The sequence below is a fragment of the Meleagris gallopavo genome, chromosome 10, assembly GCF_905368555.1.
Source record: "Meleagris gallopavo chromosome 10, MGAL_WU_HG_1.1, whole genome shotgun sequence".
NCBI lineage: Eukaryota > Metazoa > Chordata > Aves > Galliformes > Phasianidae > Meleagris > Meleagris gallopavo.
The window spans coordinates 2,812,960-2,835,400 of NC_139413.1; the positions used below are offsets into that span (position 1 = coordinate 2,812,960).

The 22,441-nt window shown below is 50.6% G+C and overlaps 4 protein-coding genes across 8 annotated transcripts in view; 3 read left to right on the forward strand and 1 right to left on the reverse strand.

Moving 5' to 3' along the window:
• Window positions 1-2,100: 2,100 nt before the first annotated feature.
• APOBEC4 (apolipoprotein B mRNA editing enzyme catalytic polypeptide like 4) lies at window positions 2,101-4,543 on the forward strand. Its single transcript, XM_085231131.1, has 2 exons — window positions 2,101-2,689; window positions 3,063-4,543. The coding sequence occupies exon 2, from the start codon at window positions 3,109-3,111 to the stop codon at window positions 4,123-4,125; it is 1,017 nt and encodes a 338-aa protein (XP_085087257.1). The 5' UTR covers window positions 2,101-2,689; window positions 3,063-3,108; the 3' UTR covers window positions 4,126-4,543.
• A 189-nt stretch (window positions 4,544-4,732) lies between these two features.
• ARPC5 (actin related protein 2/3 complex subunit 5) lies at window positions 4,733-10,499 on the forward strand. Its single transcript, XM_085231132.1, has 4 exons — window positions 4,733-4,977; window positions 5,144-5,216; window positions 6,996-7,172; window positions 9,376-10,499. Exons 1-4 carry the CDS (start codon window positions 4,835-4,837, stop codon window positions 9,436-9,438), a joined length of 456 nt encoding a protein of 151 aa, XP_085087258.1. The 5' UTR covers window positions 4,733-4,834; the 3' UTR covers window positions 9,439-10,499.
• A 1,684-nt stretch (window positions 10,500-12,183) lies between these two features.
• NCF2 (neutrophil cytosolic factor 2) lies at window positions 12,184-19,380 on the forward strand. 4 transcript variants are annotated; one of them, XR_014885082.1, is made up of 15 exons: window positions 12,293-12,594; window positions 12,672-12,754; window positions 12,944-13,052; window positions 13,691-13,825; window positions 13,934-14,041; window positions 14,612-14,671; window positions 15,181-15,224; window positions 15,405-15,546; window positions 15,946-16,008; window positions 16,534-16,609; window positions 17,318-17,421; window positions 17,524-17,567; window positions 17,928-18,079; window positions 18,149-18,260; window positions 18,404-18,429. XR_014885082.1 is itself a non-coding variant. In XM_010715830.4 (15 exons), exons 1-15 carry the CDS (start codon window positions 12,421-12,423, stop codon window positions 19,237-19,239), a joined length of 1,557 nt encoding a protein of 518 aa, XP_010714132.2. In that variant the 5' UTR covers window positions 12,293-12,420; the 3' UTR covers window positions 19,240-19,380. The 4 variants fall into 4 exon arrangements, 3 of the variants coding, with proteins under 3 accessions (XP_019474190.2, XP_010714132.2, XP_019474191.1); XM_010715830.4 differs by lacking the exon at window positions 17,318-17,421 and adding an exon at window positions 19,142-19,380 and having other exon boundaries at window positions 18,404-18,560; XM_019618645.3 differs by lacking the exon at window positions 17,318-17,421 and having other exon boundaries at window positions 12,184-12,594; window positions 18,404-19,380.
• A 925-nt stretch (window positions 19,381-20,305) lies between these two features.
• The window catches only part of SMG7 (SMG7 nonsense mediated mRNA decay factor), a 46,068-nt gene continuing 43,932 nt past the window's right edge, over window positions 20,306-22,441 (reverse strand). For both annotated transcript variants that reach the window (XM_085231128.1, XM_085231129.1), the window contains one exon: window positions 20,306-22,419. In XM_085231128.1, coding sequence (XP_085087254.1) covers window positions 22,306-22,419 — 114 coding nt within the window. In that variant the 3' untranslated portion in view covers window positions 20,306-22,305. The remainder of the gene's footprint in view (window positions 22,420-22,441) is intronic.

The following is a 22,441-nucleotide window of genomic DNA, read 5'->3' on the forward strand; positions in this document are numbered from 1 at the left end:
TTTAGCATTCCTTCTGAGAACGTGGAACAGCCTATTGGCTCACAAAGTGCTGCAGGGAAGCACTGGGAAAGCCATCTCAGAAACAACTACAGAGCAAAATAAGATGTAGAGCAGGCAAAATTCTTCTTTCACAGAACTAAGGGCTGCAAACAGTGAAGTCAAGAGCTCCCAACAGGCAGGAGTTGTTTGGAGTACCTGCATTTTTTATTTCCCAGCCCGAAACCACGTCAATTTCAAATTTCAGACTTATCTAAACTATGAACTGCAGCACCTCCTACTTCTGCAGATACATCAGGATCACTGTGACAGATCAGGCACCTGAAAGCCAGGAGCCACTTACACAGTTGCTCCTGCACAGGATCTAAGTAACGCTAAACAGCAGAAATACCACAGAGAAAGCCATTTGCACCAGCCTATATTTTAACCTTTTGGTCAGATTTATAAACTATTTTGAAGATGACTAATGCTAAGGAACCGTTCAATATTTTTAAATATAATTGTGAGTGGAAACAGCATTTTTTCTGCATGACAGCTGAGTGACGTGTGCTCCCATCAGCTGCTTAATGCACATGCACATGTATGGACACACACATCCACACGTACGGGCACCCATCCATCAGTTAAAACGATTTGTGAGCTGCAGCTCACACAGGAATGCACTCGGTCCTGCGAGCACCGTCTCAACCAACCCAGCAAATGGGGTACTGTGGGATCTGAGTGCCACCAGTAAGGATGCAGCGCTATGAGGTGAAAGATGGAAAGATTGCTAGGTCTGGATCTGGCCAAATCACCAAGTAATAGAGAGAGATGTAAAATTTTAGCTCAGAGAGACCTTAGGTCAGAGGTGGGATTCCTTTAAACGCAATGAAACGGAGTTAACAAGCCCTGAGTTCGATCCACCTCTGGTGAGCAACGTTGCCACCGTGCGGCCACCCAGCTCCGCCGGCAGGGACAGGGAATGGGAGCCCTGCCACAGCCGTGCCGCTTTCTGAAGGGAGGCGACCTCCAGGAGAGCTGCAGAGGTGGTCTCGTAACGCCCCTCCACGACGAAAAACATTCCCTTCTTCAGTCCTGCTCTTTGTATTCATGGAATCATAGAATCGTTTGAGCTAGAAGGGTCTTTTAAAGGCCATCTGCTGCAACCCCATCCCGCACTGAGCAGGGACACCCACAGCTCCATCAGTGCTCACAGCCCATCCAGCCTGACTTTGGCTGTCTGCAGGGATGGGGCACCCACACCTCTCTGGGCAGCCTGTGCCACCGCCCTTATCATAAAAACTTCTCCCTTATATCCAGTCTAAACCTCCCCTCTTATAGTTTGAAACCATTTCCCCTTGTCCTATCACAACAGACCCTGCTGAAGTGTTTATTCCCTCCTTTCTTACAGCCCCTCTTTTAGATACTGACAGGCTGCTCTCGGGCCTCCCCACAGCCTTCTCCTCCCCATGCTGCACAGCCCTGGCTCTCAGCCTGTCCTCACGGGGAGGTGTTCCATCCCTTGGGTCATTTCTGTGGGCTTCCTCTGAACAAATATTAGGCAGCAAATACACTTTTTAAATTTTCTGGGATACGTTCACCCTTGCCATGATTACACTGCAGTGCACAGTCATCATCGGCATCAAAAATTGTACAGAGACATCAACAATGACAAATGTAGCATTCTTGATGTCAGGAAGCCAATCTTTAGAAGTAATCTGAATGAGAACAGAACAATGGCCCGGATCAGGAAAGAGCCCCAGCACAGGAAAACAGATGGGTGTTGGCATAGAGTCAGGAGTGGAAAAGAAAGCAAATGAATCATTAGTAATTTAAGAAGAAAATGAAATAGTGACAGAGGACAACACAGTGTGGAATGCAGAAGCAAGCTGTAATAAATAAAATATGCAGATGGAAAAAAATGTAAATCCAGAAAAGTAGCGACAGAATTAAACTGAATCCAAGGATGGTGAGTGACTCAGTTCAAGTGGCAGGGAGGAAAATCAATCGTCTGCCTCAAAAGCTGCCCATCCACGTGACACTCAGGTCTGCACTCATATGGAGCCCTGCCCATGCAAAGCAAACACCTGCAGCTTGCTCACGGAACAGCCTGCTGTTTGCTTCAGTTACAAGGCATAAATGCAGGACAATGCTGCTGCCTTCAAATGAAAGCAGAAGTAAAATAGGAGCTCTCTGCTCACCTGCACAACAGGCAGGAACACACAGAAATAAGTGACCTAGAATCAAATTTAGTAACATATTCATTAGAACAACATCCATCCCGCAGCTGTAAAAATCTTGTATCAAAGCAGCACTAAAGAAACAAAGGAAGCTTACTAAACCAGGAAACAAATCTTGACAGGCAAAGAACAGCAGCTTAACCACCACAGGTGGCTGGAGGTAGGAAAGAAAATCCTGTTTGTATTCCCGTCTCGTAGCACCGGGCACCTGTACACAGCCAAAGGAACCTGCCTGCTGTCCCTAGCACAAGTGGAGCAAAGGCACCACCTTTGGGAAAGATCCTTCTGCAGCTGAGCTGCCAAACCACAGCAAGAAGCAGTGACTTTCTTTTTCATCAAGCAGCTTGGACAAGAAAGCTTGCAATATTCACTGGTGTGGAAACTCTGAACCATCATCCTTAAAAGCCAGTGAAGGAAATAAGATATTTACCGTAAGATTTTTACTACAGCCCTGAGCTGGAGCTGCCGAGATGGTAATTATAGCTTTATTCTTTTTCCTTTGGTTGATATTTATTTGTTCATTCTGCCAGATTGCAAAAAACTCACCTGCTAACTCTGGAAAAGTAGGGCTGTTTTTATCATGCAGCCTCTCCTGTCTGGGGTAAGAGGGCAGAAGCCAGATAAATATTTTTGCCTCGTGTTTTTAGCAAAAAGGCTGGTTTGTAAACTCAGAATGGCTTTCAGGCAGTAAGAAAGCTTTGTTCTCTGCGTTATGGATCAACATTCCAATCCAGGCTACGAGTTTCAGTACATTTTGGAAGAGGCTATCTACTGTTATTTTTGCACCTTATGTGGAAAGGCAATCAAAGGATTAAATTGCAATACTACTTTCACTTTTTTATCCAGGATTGTCAGCTCCACAGCACATAACCAGGGAGAATTCTAACAGAACATGAACCCAGGAGAGAAAATTTTCCAAGAATATCTGACAAACCAGGGGACTGTGGTAAAGCCCTATCGCTGGCAGACGCAGAGCCAAACCTGTTCTAAGTGTCCCTATCACATACGGACAGGTGAAGAAGCAAGAGTTCCTTACGCAGAGTTTCTCAGGGCCTTTGGATTCCCATGCAGAAGCACAGCACATGCACAAACGCACCACCTTCTCTTCTATGAACTGAGGAGCTTCTCTGGCACCGTAGTCCAAAAAGGCCACGCCAGCAGCTGTGTTGAACAGGACAGCCACCCGGAATCCATGCTGTTTGAGGCAGACGGTTATCTGGATGCAGTGATACGTGCCTACGGAAACACTGGCTGCATCACCCTCTATTCAAATTACTCTCCTTGTAACGAGGCTTACCACTGCTGCATAAGTAAAATCTACAACTTCTTGCTGAAGCACCCAGAAACCACGCTCTGCCTCTACTTCTCCCAGCCTTACCACATCGAGGACAGCTTCCCCACGGCCGCTTGGAACCGCCAAGCCCTGCGCAGCCTGGCCAGCCTGTGGCCATGGGTCACACTACAACCACTGCCCATGGGGACTCGGTGTCACCTCCTCTCCAACTTCGTGTATGGCATCCCGGGGTCAACGCTTCAGCATCCAGCTTCACCACCAGGAACCGTATCAGATGGACAGAATCCACACCAAATTAACAACTTAAGAGGAGTGAAAACCTATTGTAGGAAAGCATTTCCACAAACAACACACAAAGAGCCTGCTGTGCAGCAAAACCCAAAGGCTTTTTCTTTTTCTCGCCCTGCCTTCCAGCAACCTTTACCAGCGAAAAAGGGCAGTCTACCACATCCTGTGTCTCAAAGACACTCGGTGCTTTTTCCAGGCTTGTTTCTGCCCTCCCAGAGGGAACGTCTCCACCCCAGACCTATAAATATTGTAAGGCATTTAAAAATGCCAAAGGAGTTAATTAATATAAGTCGTAATCCTGAAGCGCTGTCGGCCAGCAGGAACTGACAGCAAAGGTGACAGAACCTGAACCACCTCCAGGCTGTAAAACCAAGAGTACGAGCAGCCAAAAACCCCACCCTGATATTGCTTCTGATGAATGTTAATCCAGGGAGCAACTGTGGAACTTGAAAAATAACTGATTGTGAGGATAACGGTACGAGTGCTGTGTTCAGTTCTGGGCAAGGAAGACGCTGAGCTTCTGGAGTGCGTCCAGAGAACGGCAGGGAGCTGTGCGGGGTGCGATAGGGAGAAGCTGAGGGAACGGGATGGGGCGGCGTGGTGGAGAGGAGCTCAGGGGAGACTTCATTGCTTTTTCCCACTGTCTGAAAGGAGGCTGTGGTGAGGTGGAGTCAGCCTCTGCTCCCGGGTAACAGAGTAAGAATCGATGGCCTGAAGCTGCACCGAGGGAGGTTCAGGTTGGGTACGAGGAGCGGTGACACAGTGGCATGGGTTGCCCGGGGAGCTGCGGGTAGCTAAGCAGCGCTCCTCCCACGGCTGAGGGAGCGGCGCTCGCCCCGTCACCACAGAAACGGCGCGCGGGCGGCGGGAAGGGCGCGCCGGGCTGACCAATGGCCGCTCGCCTCACCCCGAGCTGTCTTCTCGCGTCGCGAGAGCGGGCCCCGCAGCGCGCCTGCGCAGTGCGGCCGGCGGTAGGCGCCTGCGCCCGGGGACGGGCGGGGCGGCAGAGCGCAGAGGCGGCGGCGAGCGGGCGGCCATGGCCAAGCACACCGTGTCATCCGCCCGCTTCCGCCGGGTGGACGTGGACGAGTACGACGAGAACAAGTTCGTGGACGAGGAGGACGGAGGTGACGGGCAAGCGGGACCCGACGAGGGCGAGGTGGATTCGTGCCTCAGGCAATATCCTTCCGTCACGGGGCGAGAGGAGGGGTGGGGGAGGAAACGGCGGCGGGCCGGCCGACGGGAAGCGGGCGGCCGAGCGGGGCGAGGCGGTGCGATCCTCGACGGGCCGCCCCTGAAGCGGGTGGGTGCTGAGGGAGCGCTGCCGCTCCTTAACGCCCGGCACAGGGAACATGATGGCCGCGCTGCAGGCAGCTCTGAAGAACCCGCCCATCAACACGAAGAACCAGGCCGTGAAGGTGAGCCCGGCGCTTCCTTAAGCGTGCCTTCCTGTCTGTGTCACAGAAAGCCAGGCGCTGGGACGCGTCCCCACATCCCTGATCTCTGCTCTGTCCCGTTCTAAAAACCGCAGCTCGGATGTCTGTGTGCCTTTTTAGAATGCTTCGAGTTGGAGGAGACTTTTAAAGGCCCCCCGGTCCAACTCCTGTGCAGTGTGGGGGCACCCACAGCTCCATCAGCCACTCACAGCCTGGTGCACCTTTAGCTGGCCGCCCCTCAGCTGTACACACTGTGCCTGGGCAGGTCTGGCTCATCACAACCCACCCCTGCTGCAGGTCAGGCTCCTCAGGGCAGCTTCCTCAGCTCAGCACCAAACGGCTGCAGAACCGCAGTCAGCAGCGACTGAGGAAACTGCTAGCACAGCCAGACCTGGGCCTACAAAAAAGGAAAAACTGGTGGTTATCACAGCCAATCAAAATTAAGCCATTGGAACCTCAGAAATCACGTGCACTTCCCCTCTGACAGAACACAGGAGAGTGCTGCATGCACGTACTTCTGTATCTCCCCAGAATAAGCCTTGAGTCATTCGTGATTGCAGTGGTGAGAGGAAGAGGCAGATGGGAGGAGGTGGTGAGCAGAGCCCCACAGCTCTGTGCTTTGACACCAGGCTGTCCTCAGCAGACCGCTGGTGGAGGATCTTCCTTGAGCCCCTTCCTTTCCTGAGGGGTTTCACAGAGAACCAGCTGGTGTTTGTTGCAGACACTGCTGTCTAGAAGCATGACCAGCTTTATCTTCATATGAATGACTTGTTTCTCTTAGAGCTGTATTGAGGTTCTTAACAATACAGTGCAAAGGCAGTGCAACTGAAGAGGGCAGAGCAACTGACTTTGTGTTTCACTAAACATTTAGTCATCCTTATGCGACTTCAGCTTTGCTCAGAGCTCTTCATGTGAGAAGTCTCACTAAGTCGAGTGACTGTGAAACTTGAAATAAGGAAACTAAACATCAGTAATGCAAGAGGAAGCTGCTAGAAGTATTTGTATAATGGAATTATTCAGAACTAACAAGCTTCAGACCTCTTCTCTTTCATCCTCCCGCAGTTAGTGATGGGTGAACAGGAACAGTCACTTTCTGCTGATTGCATGGCTAATCTAGAGCTGTAATCATACCACACAAATTCCTGGGCCTGAAATGACACCCAGACTGACTTGCAAATGGTCATTAACACATAATATTGTTAATGCTGCCAGACTGTGTCCTCTGTACCTAGGACAGGAGCTGATTTTCTCAATTTCTGTGAAATTACTGAAAGGACAGGAGCAGATTTTTTCTGAAAGCATGTGGCTTACAGCAGTTTTTCCTTCCAGGTTGACCAGTGCCACTTCCATTGAATATAATAATTGTGTCTCGTTAAATAGAGCAAAGATATGGGAAAGGCTCTGGTAACAAATGAGGCCAGCCAAGTACTCAATCGCTACCTTTTTTGGAGCTTGCCAGAACTTGATTTTCAATATACAAGTTAAAATTTAGCCCTAACCTCATTTAATGGATGAAAAAATTGCAACAAGCAGAGAGGCAGAGGAACGTAGAACAGAGCAAACTCACTGAACTCCATTATACTATTCAGCATTGAAAGACAATCTATTATATAGAGAGAGTATAAGATTTGTGTACAAACTGCTCTATTCAAATGTATTTTGGAATTACTATTGAGAAAACTGTATTTGTTAGGAGGTGACTAATGTTTGGATGCCTCTTATACAAGAATAAATCTCTCTGCCTTTCTTACCTATTGACAGGATCGTGCAGAAAGTATTGTCCTGAAGGTCCTCATCTCATTCAAAGCCAACGATATCGAGAAGGCAGTCCAGTCCCTGGATAAGAATGGTGTTGATCTGCTAATGAAGTACATCTACAAAGGCTTTGAGAGCCCCTCTGACAACAGCAGTGCTGTGCTGCTGCAGTGGCATGAGAAGGTGTGTGTGAAGGATGTGCTCTTCCCCTGGGTTGTTTGTGGGAACAGGTTCTTGGGTCCTGGGCACACTCACTGAGCCTGATAAAGAGTCACCCTTTGGCCTGGTAAAACTAAAATAGGTTCACAGAATCATGGAATTGTTTGAGTTGGAAGGGACCTCTAAAGGCCATCTGCTCCAACTCCCCTGCACTGAACAGGGACACCCACAGGTCCATCAGTGCCCTGTCCAACCTGACTTTGAGTGTCCCCAGGGATGGGGCACTCACTGTATCTCTGGGCAACCTGTGTCAGTGCTTCACCTCACTTATATTAAAAAACTTCTTCCTTATATCCAGTCTAAACCTCCCCTCTTAGTTTGAAGCTATTTTCTCTTGTCATGTCAAAACAGATCCTGCTAAGAAGTGTCCCCTTCTTTCTTACAGCCCTCTTTTAGATACTGACAGGCTGCTCTTAGTCTCACCAGAGCCTTTTCCTCTCTGTACTGAACAGCCACAGCTCTCAGCCTGCCCTCACAGAGGAGGTGTTCCATCCCTTGGGTCATTTCTGTAGCCTTTCTCTGGATGTGCTCCAGCAGGAGCATATCTCTCCCGTACCAAGGACTCCACATCTAGATCCAGTACTTCAGATGGAGGTCTCACCAGCACAGAGTAGAGAGGTAGCATCATCTCCCTCAGCCTGCTGGCCACACTGCTTTTGGTGCAGCCCAGGATTCAGCTGACTTCCTGGGCTGCAAGGACACGTTGCTGGCTCATGCCCAGCTGCCTTCCACCAATACCCCTTTTTGACTTACGAAGAAGCAAAATTGCTTCTGATAGGTTCTTAGTTATAGCAGATGAAGTATTTGCAGGTAGGCAAATACTATATCAAGAAAGAAGAGTTAAACTCACCCAACTGGTGAAAAGCCTCTCTTAAGTACACAGCACTCCTCAGGAAGTAACCCAGGCCCAAGAAATGCTCACCCTTCCATGGCTGGCCCTTATATGAGCCCAGGGTGGATCCACCCTGGGTCCACCCCTTCTGGTCACATGGGAAGCACAGGTGCAAACAATTTGCTTGTGCTTCCTGGCCTAGCCACACCCCTTCAGGTGCTCAATCACCAATTCATGCTGTGACCTAACAGTTTCTCTACAGCCCCCAAGACCTTTTCATCAGGGCTGTGCTCTATCCTTTATCTACCCATCTTGCACTGATAGTGGGGGTTGCCATGACCCAGGTGCAAGACCTTGCACTTGGATTTGTTGAGCCCCATGAGATTCTCCTGGGCCTGCTGCTTGGCCTGTCTAGGTCTCTCTGAACAGCATCCCATCCCTTGGCATGTTGTCTGCACCACACAGCTTGGTGTCACCCACAGATTTGCTGAGAGCACACTCGATCCCACTGATGAAGATACTAAAGAACACCAGTTCCAGTACTGACCCCTAAGGGACACCATCTGTGTCCCTGGCTGATGTACCTGCGTACAGGTACTTTCTTGTTCTTTGTGTCCCTTGCCAAGCCCACTTCCAGTTGGGCCTCAGCCATCCTGACCCCATCCCTACACAGCCCAGCAGCATCCCTATACTCCTCTCAGGGTACCTGTCCCTGCTTCCTTTACCTGTGCATTTTCTTCTTGCTCCCTTTGTTTCCTTGGTCTCTTTACTCCCACTCATAAGCTTTCAACTTGCTTGTGGCCATTCTTGATGAGCACTCTATTCCTCTTTTGATAGAGAGGGAACACCTCCCCTCCTTCCTCACCTGTTCCTTCTGAACTGCTCAGAGTTGTCAGTAGCCACAGTGTGCCAACAGCCAAGTGCTGCATTTCCCACAGATGAGGAGTGCACTGTCCTGCATGTTCAGAGTTCTGTTGTTCTTCCTCATTCTTCTGATTCCTTAAGTAACGATTCTGCATTTATAGTTTGATTTATGTGTATTTTTTTTAAGTCAGACTGGGGCAAACAAAATAGTTCAACGTAGTGGTTCGAGGGACAGAAATAGAATTTCCTTTCTTGAGGGAAGCCAAATTTGCAACTTAGTTATGCAGGGAAACAAAAGCGTGTTAGCATGCTGTCCCTAAAATGAATGCAGCCACGCTTCCCTGCCACCCGGCTGTTCTGGGTTTGAGCTGCTGGAAGGTGCTTATTTGAATATGGTGGGGAAACCCTTCCCAGCAGCTGTTTGGGTCTGTAGCCACGACTTGCTGCTCACTGCCGTGTTTCTCTTCTCAGGCGCTGGCTGCTGGTGGATTAGGGTCTATCGTCCGTGTGTTGACTGCCAGGAAAACGGTTTAACTCCAGCACCAAATGGCTGTTTGCTCTCCATGGTGTGGGAAATGCTGGTGCAAAACCCAACCAGATGCCATTGCTGCCCCGTGGGCAGCACCTGTCTCTCAGCTTGCCTTCTCGCTGCTTCTTTCGTACCTGACAAGTAATGCATATCGTGATCTCTTTTTGTTAAACTCTGGAAAATTATGAAGGTGCAATTTTATTTCTAACAGGACTCTTTGGTACTCGAGCATTTCAGTGACACGCATAGCTACATTTACAACATGTTTAGGATGGTTTGTATTTGTGTATAATTCTGGCAGATTTGGGCCTGACTTTCCACACAAGTGCTGAGGGACGTAGGGCAATGTCTTAATCCTTTTTGCTAGCCAAGCAGTGTTTTGATATAAAATAAATATTTGAAAAGTGGGGCAGCTGCAAACGTTGGTAACTGGACCATGTTTCCTTTGGTCAACCTCTGAGCCTACAGCAGTGAGTAGGACAGAAAAGAGCAGCTTCCCTCTGACCGATCATCATTCCAGTAAGCCAGGTATTTTCCTTAACCTCACACCTCGTGGCCTGTTCTGATGTGCTGTGATCAGTCAGAGGCCGGGTGAACAGCAGGCAGATCACAGCGAGGGTGGAGCTGTCCTTCCTGCACTTTGCATGCTAGAATTTAAAGGTCCATTTACACTGGAGCCCAGTCCAGGAAACTTTTTATTTTGGGAACTAAAGATCCTACACAGGAGAAGAAAAGGGACGTAGTCTTAAGGGTTACCAGACAGTTGACATTCCTGCTGTACCATGGTGCATTAGCAAGTGGACAAATGAAGTTCCAAAATAAAGAGGAGTATTTTAAAAAGGAATTAAGGAAGCCCTGGGCATCCGAGACCACAGCTCACCACTGAAGGTTAGGGCCAGGACTGAGACACACTGTTTTACATTTGCCATTTTACAACAGTTCCGTTGTGTGAAACGGTTGGGGAACTTGTAAACTCTTTGCTGTTTTTTGATATCTGCTTTTTTTTTTTTTTTTTTTTTTTTTTTTGTAATAAATACAAGACAAATAAATCGTCACTGAATATTTACTTGGAGTCTGAAATATCTTGATGCTAACTTACTTTTAATTCTGCAGGCAGCTGAATGCAAGTGCTGACCAAAGTTAAAAGCAAGCCCTAGAGCTTCTCCCCTCTATTCTTTATCTTGCAAAGCTTGCTTTCTGGCAGCTGTTTCTCCTTTAAGTCATGTCAATACGTGGCATACAAGAAAATCTGAGGTTGTTCCAAGACATTTAAACAACAGGAGACGTTGCAAACCAGGATTGCTAGAGGTGTCCTTGCCTTTGCTCAGATTTGAACCATGGAGCGACACTCCCAACCACTGATGCTGTATGCCTTCCCTAAAGGAGAAAAACAGTAAGGCAGGGTTGTTGCAGGGGGTGAAAGTCCTGATGTCATGGTTGAGATTGTGTTTGTCTCTGGCATCTCCAGGGGATGAACCTGTAATCAACTTTCCAAAACCAGCCAAAGTCAGAGTGGACCAGCTCCCTCTAGGTGGTATTGGACAAACAGACAGCGGAAGAGCAATCTTCAGGTTTTCCAGATTCCCCTCAGAGTATGCTATAAAGTATTTAGAAATGTTTATGAAGATGTGTTTATTTTGTGCCTCTGTGTTCAGGGATGCGCTAAATGAGGCTGCCTGCAGGCAGGAGGGCAGAGCTGAGGGAAGGCCTCTCTTCTGCTGACTGCTGCTGAGTGAAATGGAAAGAGGCAGTGAGCTCAGGAGCACGCTGTGCTCACATCACAGCACGGTGCATCATGCTGGCCCTGCTCACTCATCTGCCTCCAGAGCAGCATCACATGATGGACACACTCCTATCCCTGGAGATGCAGATGTGGGACATAAAGTAGTGCTGATCTGGGCTCTTTTTGTGTCTCTTCACTCCAGAAATGCTGATAAAACCATGCATGTTGTTGCAGTGCAAACTTAAAGATGACTACTGCACACTCGCTGGATTTCAGGCAGTCCCGTGCCATTCCTGCCAGCTCTCAGTGCAGTGCTTGTGCTTCAAGAGGCTCACACCACACATGGTAACATCCACATTGTTCAGACAAGAAACAGGTTTCTCCTACTAAACTGAGAGAAAGGGGAACAAGAGACTTGCTCTGTTACTAGAAAGGCTTACCACAGCTTCAGAATTGGAAGTTGTATGTTAGGTTAAAATTATCTGAAGGAGCAGTCGCTATGTGCACTTGCTGTGCTTCAGATCTCATCTGTCTGCAAAATGCAGGTGAAATGAGCACTTTCCACAGGGGGGGATCTCACATCCTCCCCCACATCCCCTGGCACCAGTTCTGGGATCAACCTGGGCTACTAGATAAGCCAGCCAGCAGGACAGCATCCCAACAGGGGGGAACCATTGCTGGATGGGAGTGTGAAAGCAGAGCCCTGCAGGGAGGCCATGAGGGTACACTGAGGTCTGCAGATGGGCTCTATCACACACTTAAAGCCCAGCCATCAGCAGGTCAGGTTTGTTCTGAGCAGAAGTAGAGCAGAAGTCTCCTCCGTGCTCTCCCTCCTGCTGTTGGCATTATCCGTGGGGAAGCCTGAATAAATACACAAGGGCAAAGTCTTGCTGACAGCTTTCAGATTCTTTCGAAATGCCTATGATGAGCAGGATTGGGCTGCAGCACTCACCACGCAGCTTTGCAAGGCCAACCTCGAGCCAATAAACCCCTCCAACGCCGGCACCCCCACACAAAGCCCCCAGCAGCACAACCCGAGGAGGACAAGCTGCAATGCAGGCACAGCCCCGAGTGGAAGCAGCAGGGCAGTTCCACTTCCCCATCTCGGGGCCACGCTGCTCTGACGCCACCAGGGCCACTTCCTGGTGGGTTCGTGACACCAGGCGGGCTGTGGGAAGGCAGACGTGCAGCCGGGAAGGGCTGGACGAGGAAGGCAGACACCGCAGGGAAGGCTGGGCACACAGCATCCATCTGGCACCGCATCATGTCGCTGGTGGAGACCATCCGGCTGTGGCAGGAGGGGGTGTGTGCTGCGGATGGCAAGGAGTGGGGGGCAGCCCTGAAGGCCTTCACCGCCGTCCAGAACCCACCGGCCAAAATCTGCTTCAACGTCGGCTGCACCCACCTGGTCCTGGGGCAGCTGGCCGAGGCAGAGGAGGTAAGGCACAGCTCCCAGTGCTGCGGGGAGATGTCGCCCAGTTCTCCTTGCAGACGTTCCCTTCCCGCTCCCTGCAGGCGCTCACCCAGAGCATCAGCTGTGACAAGCACCTGGCCGTGGCCTACTTCCAGCGGGGAACCGTCTTCTACAAGAGACACAAGTGAGTGCACGGCTTCAGCGCTTCGGTTTTACCCCTCGTTCAGCTGGTGGCCCTTGGCTGAGCAGCCGTGGGCAGTGTGGGGGGCCAGGGACTCAGCCCTGAGGTGAAGTGCTTATGTGGGCTACCAGAACACCGTCACGAGGAGGTGGAGGGGCCTTGGGAGCCCCTACCTCGTCCTCTCCTCCCCAGCTATGAAATGGCCATGAAGGATTTCAAGGAGGCTCTGGCCCAGTTGCGAGGCAACCAGCTCATCGACTATAAGATCCTGGGGCTGCGCTACAGGCTCTTCGCTTGCGAGGTGAGTAAAACCAAATGGTGTTTCAGTCTCGGTCAATAAAATCCAGGGGAAATGCACCCAATGGTTTTTCACTGGACTCTTCATGTCCAGAGAACGGCACGGAGCTGTGCGGGGTATGGAGCACAGCGTGAGGGAATGGGATGGGACAGCGTGGAGAAGAGGAGATCAGGGGAGACTTCATTGCTCTGCAACTGCCTGAAAGGAGACTGTGGTGAGGTGGGGTTGGCCTCTGCTCCTGTGTAACTGCTATTGGATGAGAGGGAATGGCCTCAAGTTGTGCCGGGGGATGTTCAGGTTGGATATTAGGAACATTTCTCCTCTGAAAGAGTGGTGATGCACTGGCACAGGCTGTCCAGGGAGATGTTGGAGTCACCATTTCCTGGAGGTGTCCAAGAACTGTGGAGATGTGGCACTGAGGGATGTGGTTAGTGAGCATGGTGGGGATGGACTTGGTGAACTGAGAGGTCTTTTGCAACCTGAAGGATTCTACGACTTGTGCCTTGCTAAAAAATCAAGCACGCTAGAGTGGGGATAGAGAGCTGGTGTTACTCAAGGATGTCATCAGGGTAGCAAAAAACACCCACAGCAAGGATTTAGTGCCTCTAAAAGACCATTTTCTGGCTCTCATCCCTCTGCAGATCCTTTACAACATCGCACTGGTGTATGCCACCATGGAGGACTGGAAGAAAGCCGAGGAGCACCTGACACTGGCAATGAGCTCAAAGAGTGAGCCCCAGCACAACAAGATTGACAGAGCGATGGAAGCCATCCTGGTGAGGAGCAGCAGGTCTCAGCACAGTGCCTGCCTATGCAGCTCCATGACTTATGATCTCAAAAGGCTTTTCCAACCTTAATGGTTCTATGATTTCTCCCCGCTACAGAAGCAGAAGCTCTATGAGCCAGTGGCAATTCCCACAGGGAAGCTATTTCGACCAAATGAAAAGCAAGTTGCTCAGCTGGAGAAGAAGGACTACCTGGGAAAAGCCATGGTAAGAAAGGAGCATTAATGCAAGCCATGTCCACAGGCTGAAGAGAGATGCTGATCGCCCTCTGTGCCTTACAGCCACCAAGAACTGAGCTGTGCTTGCTGAGTACAGAGATGCAAAGCCAACCCAAACCTTGGTGATGCTGCAAGCACCAGGATTATGTGGGAATAGCAGAGTTAAGCTCACAGAAATACCCTTCTATCTGTGTGGCTCAACATGGTCAATTTTCACTTTCCTTAGTGAGAAGCGAGGGATGGTGAGATGGGAAGGTCCCACTGGAGCCAAGATCTTTGGTGCAAAAGGGAATAAAAAAAAAACAAAAAGAAAAAAAAGGAACTATTTAAAATCTGACACCCTCAAGTAACCTCCAGTACTGCCTCTGCTCAGCCTGAAGCAGCTCAGACAATTGAGCAGGGCCTCTCCAACGTTACTGTGGAAAGTCCAAGCACTGCAGCTCAGATCCTGGGAGGCAGAATGGACACCCCAGTGCCAGTGCTGCCAGGGAAAACAAACAGTGGATGTCAGAGGTCTAAGAGGAGCACCAAGTCACAGCATCTCTTCCTTTGACTGTAGGTGGTGGCATCCGTGGTGGACAAGGACAGTTTTTCAGGATTTGCTCCCCTCCAACCGCAGGTAAGGAACCAATGCCCTGCAGTCCACGTGGTGCAGAGAGCTTCAAGCATACACAGGGATACCAAGCAGAGCTTCGGGCATACGTGGGGGCGGGGGACATCTGGATGACAGTGGTGAGCAAAGAGCAGCGTCACCACCCCAAGCTTCCCACCACGGCCAGGGTGAGGAGGAAGCTGCTCCCACATCCCAGCTGCTTTCTTCACTAGAGGTCACAGCCCAAGCCCACTCATGTCTGAGCTGAGGTTATGGGGAAGCCAAGCCCTGAGAATGCTCCCCAGGCCCCTGCCATGGGGTGGTGGCTTTGGGCAGGGAGCTCGGGGAGGTGACAGACCCTCCCTGTAAGATTCATAAGGGCTGAGTGGAGAAGGAAACTGATGATCTGATACCAGTGTGAGAAGGAGGGACCCACACAGGGAGGACAACAGGCATGGGAAAGGACTGCAGGACATTTCTGCAAAGCAACCCAAATCCTCCAGATTATGACAAATGTCCTTCTGTCTTGTTCACAGGCCTCTGGACCTCCACCCAGGCCCAAGACACCAGAAATCCTCAGGTAGGTTGGATGAAACATTGGCAGCATTGCTAACAAACAGCCTGGTGCAGCTGTGTCCTGCACCATCCAGCTGAGTGTTCAGAACCAGTGGGGGAAAGGAGGACAGAAACAAGGGAGCAGAGTTTAGGCCCCCTATGAGGTAAAACAGCCTCCTGACATGATGCTGGCTTCCATTCCCAGGGCTCTTGAAGGGCAGCCTCACCGTGTCCTGTATGAGTTCATACCTGAAACTGCTGAGGAGCTGCAGGTCCTGCCAGGAAACATCGTCTTTGTCCTGAAGAAAGAGAAAGACAACTGGGCTACTGTGATGTTTAATGGGAAGGTATGGGGGTCTGCCTGGCACAAGGGGGATTCTGCAAAGGTCTGGTAGGGTAATAATGGGGTTTCTGAACCCGGTTTCCTTGCATCCTATATTCAAGTCTGAGGGCAGATGGCTATGGCTGGTGGAGGCAACCTCCTGGTGTCCTGCTCCTGTTGCTCCTACCAGGCAGGGGCCGGATGTGCTGCTTTGCTTGCCTGGCCACGTGTGCCCAAGCTGCACAAGTACTACACAGAAATCATTCCCTTATCTTCAATCTCCTGGATGGTCAAGTAATCATCTCAAGATGATCCAAGGCCATTCACAGGGTTGAAACTAGATGACCTTTAAGACCCTTTTCAACCCAGGCAGCCAGTAATCCCTGAGTCCCTACAATGCTTCTCCCTCGTCTCTTCCCTGCAGAAAGGGATTGTCCCCTGCAACTTCCTTGAGCCCATGGAGCTCCAGCACAAGCTGCACGTCCAGGTAAGGAGCCCAGGAGAAGCTGGTGGCCCCAGGACATCACATAGATCACCCAGAAGGACCCATGCCTACAAACCTTTCTTCCTTTCAATGCTGTGGGACTCCTGGTTTATGGCCTTTTCAGCACAAGCTCAGATCCTGCAAAATCTGTGCAGGCACCATACTGATGACCCCTGGGGAGGGAGGTGGTAGCACTGGGGAGGTGAAGGGGCAGTGAATTCACCCTGCAATTCACTGATTCAAAATTCCAAACACGCCTTGGGAAAACAGGTCCAGACATACTCATCAGACACTGCCTCCTAAATGGCACTGTCTCCTGAAAAACTGTCCTTGTTTGCACTCACAGAGGCCAGAACTGCCCTGTTCTGCCCCAAATCAATGGACAGTAGGCAGAACTCCCAGCCCCAGGGCTCCTGCTTCGAGTGGCAGGAGGGGCCCCCAAGGCCCCAAGGCAGCAGCACCACGGGGACTGTACCTGCTTCCCTAAGGATGCTGAGTGCCAGTGCTGCCCTTTTCCCATTGGCACAGGACGAGGCCCCTCCTGAGCTTGACATCCCTGAGCCACCCAGCAGCACTGCTCCAAGGCCCCGGCGGCCAGCACCAGGTCAGTGTAAGGAGGGGAGGAATGGGGGAGCTGTAGGGACTGTCTCTTGTATACTGTGCCCTATGGAAAACCTGGGCTGAGTGTCATCTCTGCTTCTTTTGGGGTGTGGGCATTAGAACAGGAGGCAATACTGCAACTGCAGCACTGAGGATGGAACAAAACAAAGCTCGAGGTCCCCTTTTTGCTTCTAATTAGGGCAGCAGCTAATGGAAAAAAGGGCCTAGGGAAAGCAGCAGGGCAAGTGACCCAGCTTGCATAAGACCCAGAGCAGAATGTGTATTACAGGCTTCTCCGTAAAGCAGGGCAGCTGGGATTATCTTAGTGCTGGGCCAGTTCTAGGGAGCTACGACCACTCGGGGAAGGACAGATGTGGCTGTTGTGTCTCAGCACCTGGGGCAGGGGTGGTGGCACCAGGGCCATGCAGCTGCCTGAGCACGGTGAACCAAGGCAGGCACTGCCAGCTGAAAGTGTGGCTTAGGGCTCTGTTTTGTTTGCAAATTCCCATATTTGAGGTTATTAGCTGCCAGAAGCAGCCCTATGACAGTGGGCAAGATATATCGTTGTTTGTGTTTGCAAATGCCTTGGTATGTCAAAGCCCACTGAGGAACTGCATCCCACTAAAGTTCCTACAAACACAAAACAGGCCCTACAATGTGAGCACCTGAAACACAGCAGGCAAGGCAGAGCCCTCCTAACCTCTTTTCTCAGTGGTTACTGAAGAATCCCACAGAAGAACCTCACTGCACCTGACACTGGTCTGTTCGAGCAACCACAGCTGGCCCCAGGGCTGGGAGGTGCTGCTGCAGATAACAGTGGGTGTTCAAAGGCTGAGAGGATCTGCAAACACATTTAAGCCCGCAGCAGTAATGCTTATGCCATTCCACTTGTTGACCCACCTTTTTCTGCCTCCTCAGACTTCGTTCCTGTTGCATCAAGGCAGCAGAGAGAAGCCAATAAGGTAAGACCTTGCGTTGCGGTGGGAAGGCAGAGCCCAGATCCACTTGCATACAGCTTGGGAGGTCTCTTCCAGGAGAAGCAGCAATCCCCAAGGAGAACAAGTGCAGAGGGGTGGGGGCACACCTTGAGCCCTGCACTCGCTGCCAGGCCAAACCCAGGGCAGGCAACCAGCCACACATGCAGCACGGCTTCGGTGGCCCGCTCCAGAAGTATTGGGGACTGCCAACGTTCAGTGAGATGGTTCCTCGAGCTCAGCTGTCGTTCAGCAGTCCTATGCCCCAGTTCCTTTCCCAGCCCATAGCCAAGCTCCCCGTGCTGTGGGAGCGGGGAGAAGCCTGACGCCCCAATTCCCCACCTGCAGGAAACCGAACCGGCCGTCCCCAAGCCCTATGTTCTCAAGGTGCACTACAAATACACAGTTGCCACGCAAGTCAAGCCAGACCTGTCCTACAAGGAGCTCCTGGGCCTGGTTTGCGACAAGCTGGAGCTGCAGCCCGAGCACACAGTGCTGAGGTGAGAACTGCCCGCTGCAGGAGCCGAGTTTTTGTGGCTCTCCCCTTAGCTGTGTCCTCTGGTGCCCAGGTACAAGTCTGCAGTTAGCAGAGAGCTGGTGACTCTGAGCACGCAGAACCTGGAGGCAGCTTGGAACCACAGCAAGGATCGGTGCCTGACGGTGTGGTGCGACTGCACAGAGGTCAGCAGCAGCGACCAGCTCTTCTGCTGGTGCCGGCGAGGGGCTCGCTGGCACAGGCTGAAGCCTAAGCAGAGCTTATCTGCCGCGTTCTGGTGCAAAGCAGAAGCCATGGTGTGACTTCACCAGCTTCTTTCCTGCCCTAGGGAGAGGGATTTTTACCTGACAGCAAACCAGAGGAGTCGCAGAAGGAAGCAGCAGAGACGGGACCAACCCAAGTGGTAGCACAGTACAGTTACGAGGCCACCCAGCCCGAAGACCTGGAGTTTCAGGCTGGAGATGTGATACTTGTTTTATCCAAAGGTAACTGTGCTCCTGCCACTGCGGGAGACGGGAGGGAAAGCGTGGGCCTGGCTCTGAGGTGCCAAACACCTGGAGCAGCTGGCACCGACAGGAAGCTGCTCCTGCAAACTGCTGAGAAGGTTTGCATCGAATGCAAAAGCTTCGGAGCAGTCAGAAAAGGTCACAGGGACAGCTGGCACGAGCACAAACTGCAGGTGGAAGCCAAGGGAGAGGACACACAGCCTGCTGTCCCAACATTTGCAAGATGGGAGAGTTTCACTTCAGCTGCCTTCAAGCACGCTGATCAGTGTATTCTTGCTTCCTTCTGACCCTGCACCACACCCAGTTAGGAGCAAAGAGACCGTGATATTGCAGAGTACTGTCATTCCAATTCCTCTCACTCGGCACTCTTTTCTGGCTGCTTTTCTTTTGAGGTTTTTCTTACTTCACAAACTTTGCTGTCTATCTCTCTTCTGCACTCCTCCTCCCCGTCTCCAGTCACCTCTCCATCAGGTTATTTACCTGCAGATGATCTTAAAATGGGTAACCGTGCTCCTGCACATCCCTAGGGTGACAAAAATAGTGTCAATTTTATCTTGCAGTAAATGAAGACTGGTTGGAAGGGCAATGCAATGGCAAAATAGGCATCTTCCCCTCTGCTTTTGTTCGTGATGGTAACACTAAAGACCCAGAAATCTGATTTCAGAAGGGTGGACACTGAAAGAAATTAAGAATTCAAGTGTTGCAACTAAGAAGTTCCCACATTACTCACCGCATCTGAAAACAGACCTAAAATATTATTTCTACAAGTATTAAAATCTTTATTTTTGTGTGTGTGTTACCTTTTGTGTTGCTATGTATAAAACACAACAAAAAGTCGCCAGCAATCTCCCTGCTAGGAGTACAGTCAGTCCCAAGGACCGTGCTTACCATCAGGCTTGGTAGCAGCAGCTCTGCCCCACTGACCTGCCTTGGGCAGAGCTTCCACAAGGTAAATCAGCCACTTGCCCAAGGAGGCTGTGGATGCCCCATCCCTGCAGGCATTCAAGGCCAGGCTGGATGTGGCTCTGGGCAGCCTAGGCTGCTGGTTGGCGACCTGCACATAGCTGGGGTTTGGAACTGGATGAACATTGTGCTCCTTTGCAACCCAGGCCATGCTGTGGTTCTGTGAAAATCAATGTAAAAGCAGGGAAAAACAGACTGAGGAGCTCGGGAAGCTCTGGACCAGGAACTTGCAAACAGAATCTACTTCCTTAAAACATCACTGCTAGCCTCAAGAGCTGAAATAAGAGGCACCACGCAGCCTCGCCCTGCGCCAATCAACAATTATCCTGTACAACCCCATTACCTAAATCTCATATTTATTTTAAAAGGAACTTATTCTGGATAAAAAAACCTCATGACCTCTCAAAACTGGAGCAGTGCAGGTGCCACCCTGATTTACAGCAGGGCAACAGCAGAAGGCTGTGTGTCCTTCAGCTCCTGCTGCCTGTGCTCTAATCAGGTTTAAGCTCTGGAAGCTGCTACCATCCCAGCCTTTTGGTTCCATACATAAAACACATCGTACAGCGCAGCACAAAACCACGATCCAATTATCTGCACTGAGCCCAAGCCAGAATCTCTGCCATTTATTTCGTTTTCTTTCAAACTGGACAAAAAAAAAATTAAAGTTTGAACCTTCTTCCAATTTCTCCAGGAAAATAACGCGTTTTTCAAAGCCTGCAGCTGAATTACATGGGGAAATAAACGTAACACACAGACCTGGATGGAGAGAACATGGTTTAATTAAAGGCAAAGCTGATTTCAGCAGCTGCAGTTCTTGCACAGACAGACAAAAAACACAAAAAAAGCTTACGACACAAACCAGTTTCTGTCGGGGTCCCTTCCCTCGCTCCCCCAGGCGCCGGAGGGCGGGATGGGGGTCCCAGCCGAGAGCCAGCCGTGTTCCTGACACCGGGTTCTCATGCACAAGTGGAGCAGTGCGTTGGGACCTGGCACTGCCAGGAGTGAGGTGGTGAACCTGGTGAGCTCGCTGAGGGTGCGAGAGTCAGCTGCACTTCTAACACTGGAATGTCGCAGCTGCCGGGGCGCACGGCTCAATACACAAACTGAGGGGCTGGGAGAGGTACGGGGGGCTTAGTCAGTATTAGCGTTGGGTGGAAACTTCACTTTTTGGACTTTTTAAAAGGAAATACATCTTCAAAACGCAACAAAGAACGGCGATGTTGCTAAGGTGGAGAACGTGGGGGAGCTGCTCACGCCCTCAGAAGGGTACTGGGCCTCAGTTTTCCCTTTTTATGTTCTTTGGGGCCGCCCAGACTCCAGTGTCACTTAGGCTCCTGCGTGTGCTTTGCTTTGCAGCTGACTTACAGCCCAGAGATCCTGAATCGTCACACAAACCCCTACTGCTAAACACAGCAAACGGACATTGAGATCGCTTCCGTAGCTTCCCTGGGAAACCTAACAAAAATGCTGTCTTTTTCTTTAATGACGTTTCCAGTCTTCCTTCCCCCTAAATAAATAGCAAATAAAACATTTTCTTTTCCCTTCTACACCTTTTCATATGCGAACAGCACTATGCTTCTTCCGTGCGTGGGTTACACACGCGTGTCCGTGGCACCTCAGATCTCCTTCTAGAACTGAAAGTTGAGGGCTGCTGCTGGGAGGACGGGGGACGGGTTTCTGCAGAGCTGGTGTATGCCTGTGGGGTTCGTACACTCCACACTGTCCAGGCTGACTGTTGTCTTTACCCAGTCCTGCTGGACTCCTGATTACTTTCTGCAAGTTGTTGCACATCGGCAATAAAACTACTAGCATCCAGCAAAGATGGAAGGATGGGGAGAGAAAGAAAAAAATGAAAAACACTGAAAGCTTTCTACCTACCTATTAAAATGAGTCAGGCTGTGAATGCACAGAGTAGCCTGCCCTTTGTGGGGCTAGCCACTTTGCTACAGTAAAATGTACAGGAATCAAACATTAATTTAAAACCCCATAGCAGTTAACTTGCTTGTCCAGCAGAGTGCCCCACGTCTCCCATTATAGCTCAAACACCTACTGAGAGGAGGGCATTTCATGCTGGAGTCTCTAACCCACCCGTGGGCTGGCCAAAGCCTTTGAGTGAAAGGTGAAGTGGTGTCAAGCGCCAGACTCTCCTTCATGAAACTCCTTCGCTAGCCCAGGAGATAGAGCCCCACCTTGCCACCAAGCACCTCTGACCGGAGCAGCAGCTGGGGCTTTCACTGCTACACACTGACTACAAAGCACATCTGTGTACGGAAGAATTCAGTGTGATCTTACTACTGAGATAGTAATAAAGATGTTTAGGAGTAATTTCAACTACATTCTCAGTCAGCAAAGCAATCATTAATGGATTCCTATTTTATATCCCCAAAGAGAGGAAAAGGATCGAGAAGTTCTCATTAGCTTCTCCCATCTGCCCTTCGTTCTCAGCTTTTGCTTCCCATGTGGCTGGGGACATGCACGATGGAGAAGGTGAGAGGCGGTGATATCGGGTCACTGAGTGAGACAAACAGCAGTTCCTCTCTCCCTCCAGAGGGCTCAGGGATTGGGAGAGTTCCTGATGTTGTTTGCTTGCACTGCAGACATTTTGTGCACACTCAGTGGGTTGGTGGAGCACTTACGCCCTCCTGACAGCAAGGAACAGAAGAGAGGGCTGCCACCTGCACAGGACTGTGTGGGCCAGTCCTGCAAACCCAACATGCCATGGTTTATGGAGCCTTGGTTTGCAAGGGTTGCCACCTCGTTCTCAATGCGGCGGGTTCATGGCGCCTTGTCCACGTTGCTGCTTCTGCTTCTGCTGCATTAACAGCTGCTCCAGGGCTGAGGGTCCAGGGTGCATCATGGAACTGGACCAGATGGACTAAAAACAAACAGTCAACGCT

Bases quoted from the DNA above. Each gene is read 5' to 3' on its own strand.
- APOBEC4 (XM_085231131.1), top strand. From the start codon at position 3,109: ATGAACCCAGGAGAGAAAATTTTCCAAGAATATCTGACAAACCAGGGG.
- NCF2 (XM_019618645.3), top strand. From the start codon at position 12,421: ATGTCGCTGGTGGAGACCATCCGGCTGTGGCAGGAGGGGGTGTGTGCT. The intron at 14,672-15,180 runs GTAAGGAACCAA...TCTTGTTCACAG, and splicing joins TTGCTCCCCTCCAACCGCAG to GCCTCTGGACCTCCACCCAG. The intron at 16,610-17,523 runs GTCAGTGTAAGG...CTGCCTCCTCAG, and splicing joins GCCCCGGCGGCCAGCACCAG to ACTTCGTTCCTGTTGCATCA.
- ARPC5 (XM_085231132.1), top strand. From the start codon at position 4,835: ATGGCCAAGCACACCGTGTCATCCGCCCGCTTCCGCCGGGTGGACGTG. The intron at 4,978-5,143 runs ATATCCTTCCGT...AACGCCCGGCAC, and splicing joins GTGGATTCGTGCCTCAGGCA to AGGGAACATGATGGCCGCGC. The intron at 5,217-6,995 runs GTGAGCCCGGCG...ACCTATTGACAG, and splicing joins CGAAGAACCAGGCCGTGAAG to GATCGTGCAGAAAGTATTGT.